Source organism: Prunus mume, linkage group LG2 (genome assembly GCF_029339155.1).
Source record: "Prunus mume cultivar Tortuosa linkage group LG2, ASM2933915v1, whole genome shotgun sequence".
In the NCBI taxonomy this organism is placed as follows: Eukaryota; Viridiplantae; Streptophyta; class Magnoliopsida; order Rosales; family Rosaceae; genus Prunus; species Prunus mume.
The window spans coordinates 41,894,656-41,903,862 of NC_142699.1; the positions used below are offsets into that span (position 1 = coordinate 41,894,656).

Here is a 9,207-nt window from a genome sequence, read left to right on the forward strand (position 1 = left end):
ATAAGCACTATGGAACAGCTAAGAGGGTGCTAAGGTATGTTAAAGAAACATTAGACTATGGTTTGATGTATGAGAAAGGCAAGAAGGCAATGTTGGTTGGATATTGTGACAGTGATTGGGGAGGCTCTATTGAAGATAGCAAAAGTACATCTGGCTATGTATTCTCGTTTGGAAGTAGAGTCTTTTCATGGGCTTCTATCAAGCAAAGTTGTGTTGCTCTCTCAACTGCAAAAGCAGAATATGTTAGTGCTTCAGAAGCTACAACTCAAGCTATATGGCTTAGGTTTGTCTTGGAGGATTTTGGTGAACTACAAACAGAAGCTACTCCTCTGAAATGTGACAACACATCTGCAATCTCAATCACAAAGAATCCAGTTTTTCATCAAAGGACAAAGCACATTGACAGGAGGTATCATTTCATTAAGGATGCTTTACAACAAGGTATTATTGATTTGATTTATTGTCCTACTAAAGATCAAGTGGTAGACATTTTTACCAAGTCTTTACCAAAGAAGAGATTCAACTATCTTAGAGACAAGCTTGGAGTTGTATCAGCTCAAAGCTTAAAGAGGAGTGTTAGTGTATAAGTTGTGAGCTAATTAAAGCTTAGCATAAATATTCCTTGTAGTTAATTGTGTATTCACTTTGGTAATTAAACCAAGTGTAGGGCCTTTTTTGTAATTTGTGTGATCCATTAGTTTAGCATGATGGATGGCTGAGATTCACTGATGAGTGTGTGAATCTAGCTTAGAGCTAACGGTCTTGTACATGCCGTATGAGCTCATTTTCTTACAGATAAACCCAGCTTGAATAGCTAAACATTAACAATTTCTATATCTATTTAGGAAGCAGCTCTACTCAGCTTAGCAATACTACAGCTAGTCTTCATGGTAATAGAAGCTTAAGCTTTTCACTACATGACACCAGATGCGTAGGTTAGAAACTACTTAGAACAATGAAATATAGATTCAGAAACTAATAAGATTGATGCCTTTAAGATCATATTCCTGAAGAAACCCATTAAGAATATGTCCTAGATCTAGATGTATGAAGTGTATGAAATGCTAGATAAATATTTTGAAAAACAGAAGTAGATTTTAAAACCAAGTTTAAAATCTCATTCAAAAGCCATGACCTCACACAACTGAAATGAAGAGAAAAAATTATACTCTCAAAAGTCCAAAATAATGAAGTGACGACTGCCACTTACAGCAAACCTTTTTACTAAAGATTGTCTGACTCAATGCACTTGGCGACCAATCATTGAAGCCATAATAAAACAAAAATGATTAAGACGAAAGCCTACAGCTGGCGAGGTTTTTGTCTGGGCATTGCCTGTTTTTAATTTGAAATTTATTGTTTTCTGGGCATTGCCTGTTTGATTTATTGTTGGATACATTTTTCTGCGGATTCTGACTTGGGGTTACAAATTTTTGGATATATCAACAGACGAATTGCAAATTAGTTGGACTTGTTTATTTTGGTCCCACATATATCTTCTCTCTGCGCCAATTGAACCCTTCCGATAAAGGGTCAAAGCAGCAGAAGGTTAGTATATATTATTTGTGGGTTGGGGGATTTTAAGATACGAGGAAATTAACGACTCTACACAATACCTGCGACAAGGAAAAACTATTTAATATGAGCCATTTCACCTAATCTTCTCAACGTAGAATACAAGTTACATCTCCGAGACTTTTGACTATACCATTCATCTAGCTGTTTTGAAATATTTGCCCATAGACCCTTTCCATTGTTATTTTTGCATCTCCGAGACTTCCCATCTTCTCAATATAAGATGGATCTCCAAAATGAAAGTCAACAACTGCACGAGGAGATGGCAACAAGAAGTGAAAATAGTGATACTGAAAGCAACGAGACCTGGAACATTTCTGGCAATGAAATTATCACAAGTGAAGGCAGTGAAGTTGTGTATTTGGACATCAACAACGAAGTTATTCGAACATTATTGATGACAGCAAGGAGGGGTGGAACCATCAACATTGTTAACAATAAAAGGTTTTCAACCGAAGGCGGGCGTGTTGGGATTGGCAAAATTGGCAATTTAATCTCGAAGACCAACTTCGTCATTTGGATAAATTTTTTTTTTTGGTATAAAATCATCAGTTTTTGGAAAATCATTAAGGGTGTTCTTATATTTTCTAAAATCTCAAGGAGTTTTGTAAAAAAATAAAAAACCTCAAGAGGGGCTGCTGGGATTGGATACAAGTGGTGGAATTGATGGGCTTGGATTGGATACAAATCGAAAATAATTTGATAATTTTTTCATTTTTAAGAGCATAATTCAAATAAAATGATGTGTTATATAAACAAAATATCCAAAGCCGTGAAAGTAATTTTTAATTTTTTTTCCAATTTGGGCATTCTTAATTTAAAAAAAATTCATATTTTTTCTACATACTGTATTGGAGAAGAAACAATTTATGTTCCCTAGAGATCAAGGATTCGGTGTTTTCCTTGATTTATAGATAATTGAATCTTAGGATATAGCCGTGCATTGAAATTCAAGAATTGAGAAAGGGCGAAATTGAAAATGTTTTCTTTAGGATATTGTCAATCTGCAAGGCTATTATTTTATATATAGTTTAGTTTGGTCATTTACTATGAGTTTGCTGCATGATTATTATTTTTTATATATAGTGTATTCAAGTTTTTATTTTGCTTTGTAGTTTTTAGTATGTGGCCAATGTTCTGGAGGTGCTATGCCAGGAATCTTCTATATATATATATTTGATATTTACATCCTAACTTATTAAATAGTATTAATATGAAATTTATATTTGATATTATCATAGCTATCGTTTTGTTTTCATTTTTGCTCCATAGCTAAGTAGCTTGTCTAATTTCATTTTTGTTCAGTAGTTAAGTAGCTTTCTCACTTCTATTTTTGTATTGACACTTGTCAGAATATTGTTATTCCATGTGTCTGTTATTTTTTATTAACTTATTTTTGGCTTACTTTTCAGTACCATGTCTAGACTGACAATTTTAATTAGCTATGGAGGGAGCTGGGTTCACTCAACGTATAAAAATGGCAAAATTAAAGGAGTACTTGTTTCAGAGAAAATTAGATTAGAGAAACTCCGGAATAAAGTGTATGATATTTTAAATTTGGATTCAAATGAGTATGAGATAACTATGAAAGTTAAATATGATTCAAAGAAAAATGCTTGGCCCGTAGATATAGTCGATGATGATGACGTGAGAACTTTTATTATTGAAAGTATTTTAAGGTCTTATAAGATTCCATTGTGCATTATGTTGAAGCGGAGACTAAGCAATCAACAAGCTACAGTTAACTTCAGACAATTACCAATGTCAGTGGCCCTCAACTTGGGTACTCGAGCTGACTTAGAAGATAACAATCAATATCGTGATTCAGAAAATTACTCGGGAAAAGCATTTAATATAAGCCATTTCACTGAATCAAGCTATGTTGTCTGATAAGAAAATTGCAAGCACTTCTTTTATAATTGATGTGAACTTATCTTCTCAATGTAGAATTAATACAAGTTACATCTCCGAGACCTTTGACTATACCATTCATCTAGCTGTTTTGAAATATTTGCTCATAGACCCTTTCCATTGTTATCTTTGCATCTCCGAGACTTCCCATCTTCTCAATATAAGATGGGTCTCCAAAATGAACGTCAATAACTGCACAAGGAGATGGCAACAACAAGTGAAAATAGTGATGATGAAAGCAACAAGTCCTGGAACATTTCTGACAATATAATTTTCACAACTGGAGGCAGTGAAGTTGTGGTTTTGGACAACAACAAAGTTATTCAAACAATATTGATGACAAGAAGGAGGGGTGGAACCATCAACATTGTTAACAATAAAATTTTTCAACCAAAGGCGGGCGTGTTGGGATTGCCAAAATTGGCAAGAACTACTACAGCTGGGGGGTATTAATATTTCTTCTTGTTCTTATTTTTGGATCATTGGGAAATTGGGAAAAAATTACTGCAACTCAAAGGTACGTAATATTTCTTCTTGTTCTTTTTGCAGATTTTCTTTTCTTTCTGATATTTAGAAAGAGTTTAAATATCTCAGTATGCTATAAATATATATATATATATATATATATCTCAAGCTGTGATCAGATGATCTTTTACTAATTTGAGCTCAGCTCGGCTCGTGTTGCTCGTGGAATGAGCTTGATTGTATGTTTGGCTTGGCTCAGCTCATTTTTTAAATTAGTGAAACTAGGTAAACTGATTAATAGCCAAAATTTACCTCTCTAGTTTCATGAGAACTTTCAGGTATGGCAAAACACACACGTAAATAGACTCAAATCTTGTCAATGCAGTTTCTTTTTGGCGATTTCCTTGTGTCTTTGTTATGTTGTTTCTTTCTTGTAGTTTTTTCGTCGTTTTCTTTTCTTTTTAGTTGCTTCTTCGTTTCTTTGATGGGGTAGGAACTAGGAATTGAACTACACATCATACTCTTACCTACTCTCTGCAATAACCATACTATTAGATTACATGTAGGTAGGCAAATCATACGAAAATGAGAGAAAATAAGAAAACCATAAATCCTAAGAAAACCGTATATGAAGGGTTAAACACATAAACATAGCACACTACTTTGCCCTACCCCCTTGTTTAGTTCGGTGATCCTTTGTGGCTTTCTTGACTTTGGATGGGGATAGCTTTTTACGTTTGAGTTGTATCTGGCATCTGCCAGCAGGTAGAGTGTCAAGCGTCGAATCGGACTGAGCATGATGAGTCCGACTAGATTAAGTAAGGGCCAACACAGTATGGCCCGTATCTTTGGACGCGTTGAGATAGGGTAATTCGGCCCAATGGGCCAAGGCTAGTCTGAAGCCCAATGGGCAAAAGTAAAATATATTTTATTTAAATTGAATTTTACCTATTTTTTTATTTTGTAAAAAAAAAAATTACTTTTTTTTTTTGGTAATAAAATGAAATTGCAATAAAAAAAATGTAACGAAGAGAAAAAAAAATATATATATATATATATAAATGTATGTAGTACAAGAGAAATGTTTAAAATGTAATTAAGAAAGTAAAAAACTAATCAAAAAATGTTTCAAAATCTATGTGGTCATCTTGCAAATGCGGCTCGGAGGTCCGGACATTGTCTCTGAGGGCAAAGGTGTGGTGTGCCACGCTCGGGTTGGAGGGGCTCGGAGGTCGACGAGGACCAAAATGCAGGATTGGAATGCGGACCGAGCAAGGGACTCTAGAAGCTGTGACATCTGGGTACTGTACGAGGCAACTTGGGTCTTAAGCTCAACCACCTCTACTGTCAAAGTAGTCACCTAACTGTTTGACTACGACAATGAAAGGGCTCTAGGTTCCCACCGTCGGGCATTCCCCATCCCTCAACAATATGTCCCTGGCCTCCTCCCGAGAGTCTGATCTAAGGTCTCCGTCAAGATATGAAACCCTGCATCCTTTGGAGGATCCATATACTCGAGCCGAGTATCGGGAGGAAGTTGGGAGGCGGACTCCTAAAGAACCAATTGGCTCTTCTCCATCATCGTCGCCTATTTAACATAACATAAAATATTAATTAAAACATTCATATAATAACCATGAAACTTGAATGCATAAGATAATAATTAAAATTAAAGAATATTTACATGAAGGGACTCGGCCAACTCATTCCCAGGTCGAACAAAAATGTCACCAAAGACTTCGATCTCCGAGAATTTGGAATCCTCCTGAATTGAACAACGAAAAAAATAAATTAATATTAATGACATATTAAAAATTGAATATAAACGACTTTCTTATTACCCACCGCCACACCTGAATGTGGGAGAAGAGTCTTCTTGTCCTTATTACTCTTATTTGCTTTCGCCTTCTTCTGTTATACAAAAAAGAAACGTATTAGTTGAAATTGAAATGAAATATAAAAAATTAAATAAACATTATTAAGAAACGTGTAATAATTTTCAACTTAATATAATTAAAAAAAAAAAAACCACATAATTGGGCTCCTAAAAATGACCGCAGAGCCACGCCCAACTATCCTCCCACCTCTCAAGCTCCTTCGGGCAACCCTTACGAAGAGTGACTGCGGATTATCGAATGCCTGAAAATGGGGTGCAGGTCGCACTTCCACTTTGCTTGTACCTCTCAGCAAATAGTCTGTTGATGTACACCAACGACTTGTCGTTGAGGTCCTCTAGATTGTAGTTCGTCTGCAATAAATTAATTACATACATTAAGTAATAGAAATATATAAAGTTTGAAGGAAAAACAACTAAAAGGTAGGATACGTACCGACAACTGTCTGCGCACCTCCGTCCTCATCTCGTTAGGCATGACCTTCCAAGACTTCCATTTCATTAGGCAATGGGTCCGAACGACGTGACCAATGTCGTGGGCCAATGAGCTATGTTGGTTCGCCGTTGGTGCAGCCCGATGCTGCTCGTCATATACAATGTTGATACGATTGTTGGTCACCCGAGTGACCTTCTCTGCCTTCAACTGACGACAAGGTCCCCGAGTGTTTTTCTTGGCTGCAAAGAGATATAAACTTAACGTTAAAGAACAAATCCTACTAAACATCTTGGTCCAAAATAGCTAGATTTCAAGGAAATATTTACCTGATTGTGACCCCGATGCACCAGTAGCGGATGTCAATGTTATGTCGGTCGTCTGGGGGGGCGGTAACATGTTGCGCCACTGATGACGCCGGCGCATGGGAGACCCTAAGACCAATTGACAAGTGGTTCATCTGTGCTGGAGCGATGGTAGTTGCCGGCTGAGCCGGGGAGGGGTGAACTCTGTGCAGTCATCACCTCCTTACAACTTCTAATAAGGTTTGACATCTACACAACTGAACAAGCATCCAAGACAAAGTAATCAAACAAATAGGAACTCATTCAAGAAAACAAAAAGTCCTAACCAACCATCAGACTAAGCAGATATTAATATATAACATATTTATTTAATTTTTTTTCATGAGGGAAAGATATTAATGTATAACTCATTCAATACAAGTTGCATAATTTTATTTTATTTTTATTTTCCTATTTCTTTTAAATCCCCGGAACGTTTTTCTTTGTTGTGGCTCTGCTTTTTTTTTTTTTTTTTTTTTAAAAATAATTTCAAAGAGAAACTTTATTCAATAAATTTCAACAGTATCATTCAAAGACATCAACAATAAATCTCGGTCTTCTACTCAAATGGTCGAAAGGAAAATTAGTTAAAAATTAGTTTATTCTTTGTTCCCATGGACTTAATCTACTAAAAACAAGATAATCCCATCCGTGATTCGACCAAATACAAATCTTACTGATCAAATTAATTAAAATTATTATAAATCAATAAAACAGAAATTATTTTTTGGAAAGGCAACCAAAAAGTACATAAAAATCTAAATAAAAATCTAATAAAATTCTCTATCCCCAAACTGTCAAATATACAAATACAAATATACTAACTGTCAATCCAGAAAATCCAGACAATCCAGTTCCAAACTTAATCCAAATATACAAATCCAGTTCCAAACCTAATCTAGAAAATCCAAGAAATACAAATTTATAGTTGAAATTTATAATTGGGGCTAGAGTTGGGAATTTTACCAGAGGGGGTTTCGAGGGAGACCCGGAGAGAATGAGACCAGCAAGCAGGTAGCGAAGCTCGAAGGCCATAGTCTGGCATTGGCGAGAGAGAGAGAGAGAGAGAGAGAGAGAGAGGGGCCGTCGTTTGGGGGAGTGCCTTGGCCATCATCTCCGATTCGAAGAGATAGATGAGAGGAGTCGAAGGAGAGAGGGCCTCAGAGGGATGAGAGGGGTCGAAGGAGTTATGAACAAAATTGCACCTTTTTCAGAAAATTTTCGCAAATTTGTGCGACGGATAAGGTATCTCGTCTAGCAAGGTAATATTTTCAGAAAAAATATAACTACCTGTGCGATGTAATTGTAAAATGAAGCCGTGCAAAGACTTTTTAAGAAGCGGGAAGTGAACCGACAAAATTTTCGCTACCTTGCGCGATGACGAAATTATGGCATCGCGCATGGTAGCAACCTACGCGACGAAAATGTCACCATGTCGTCGCGCAAACCATAACCACTGAACCCTAAACCTAAACACTAAACCCTCGAAAATTATAACATTGCACGACGCAATAGTCATCATTGCGTCGAGTAAAGGCTAACCCTAAACCCTAAACCTTGAACCCTGAACCCTAAACCCTAAAAATTATAACATTGCGCGACGTAGCATGGACGTCGCGTCGCTCAAAGTTAGGTTGCTCGAAGACACCTTTCGTCTGCAAGAAATTTTTTTTTTTTAAAGAATGATTATAAAAATTACTTATGAATCATATTAAAAAAATCTGCAATTATTGTGAAATAATAGAAATAATTGATGATGAATTTTAGTTATAAATTTTTTTTTATGACATTAAGTCGTTGCAATTGTTTTTTTAGCATTTTTATCATCGGTTTCGGTCTCCTAATCCTTTTCCTCTATAACTACATCACTGTCCCTATTCAGCCATAAACCCCTTCGTATGCCCATTCTTTCCAAATAAAGACAAGATCAAGACAAGCTTTGATTGTGTCCTTTGTCTTGCCCTCGATTTCTAGAATCGTGCCCATCAATGTGGAAAATTATATGGGAATACGAAAATCGGCCAAGTGGTGTGGTGTTGGTTTAGAACCCCGTGCGGATTGAATCAGTCTGTGGCAAGTCCCAATCCAACATTTCGGGGATCAGCAGCACACTTGGGAACGTTCGATAGAACTCATTCCATGCCTCCTATATGCGCGAAAGAAAGCAAGTCGTCGCTCAAACATGCGTCGCGCAAAGGATAAGTTTCGTCACACAACGGTCAGTTTTTTCGCACAAAGTTCCAACTTTTTGCTACGACAACTAAACTCGTCACGCAAGTTTTTCTTAGGGTTTGGAAAACGTGTATTGTCGTGCTACTTATTCTATCGCGACGATGGGTTTCGTCGCGCAAGTGTTTGGTGCCAAATAATATAACCTCACGTTTTCTTGCTAAATCTACGCAATGATAGGATTTATTGTTGCGCTAAGATTGCTTTCGCGACGATGTGATTCTTTGATCAAGTTTTGGCGCCAACTTTACGCAATGATAGCATGTATTGTTGTGCTAAGATTTCTTTTGCGACGATACACGTCGTCAAGCTAGTTTAGAAATATAAAATTATTATCCGCGATAGTTTGAGCTACG

The 9,207-nt window shown here is 36.5% G+C and overlaps 1 protein-coding gene and 1 pseudogene across 1 annotated transcript; one reads left to right on the forward strand and one right to left on the reverse strand.

The window, feature by feature from the left end:
* Positions 1–1,837: 1,837 nt before the first annotated feature.
* Positions 1,838–3,465, forward strand: LOC148920407 (uncharacterized). The gene is made up of 2 exons (XM_089044620.1): positions 1,838–2,182; positions 3,289–3,465. The coding sequence occupies exons 1-2, from the start codon at positions 1,838–1,840 to the stop codon at positions 3,463–3,465; spliced, it is 522 nt and encodes a 173-aa protein (XP_088900746.1).
* A 1,858-nt stretch (positions 3,466–5,323) lies between these two features.
* On the reverse strand, positions 5,324–6,677 carry LOC148920408 (uncharacterized; annotated as a pseudogene).
* Positions 6,678–9,207: the final 2,530 nt, after the last annotated feature.

Bases quoted from the DNA above. Each gene is read 5' to 3' on its own strand.
- LOC148920407 (XM_089044620.1), top strand. From the start codon at position 1,838: ATGGCAACAAGAAGTGAAAATAGTGATACTGAAAGCAACGAGACCTGG. The intron at 2,183-3,288 runs GTAAAAAAATAA...ATTATGTTGAAG, and splicing joins CTAAAATCTCAAGGAGTTTT to CGGAGACTAAGCAATCAACA.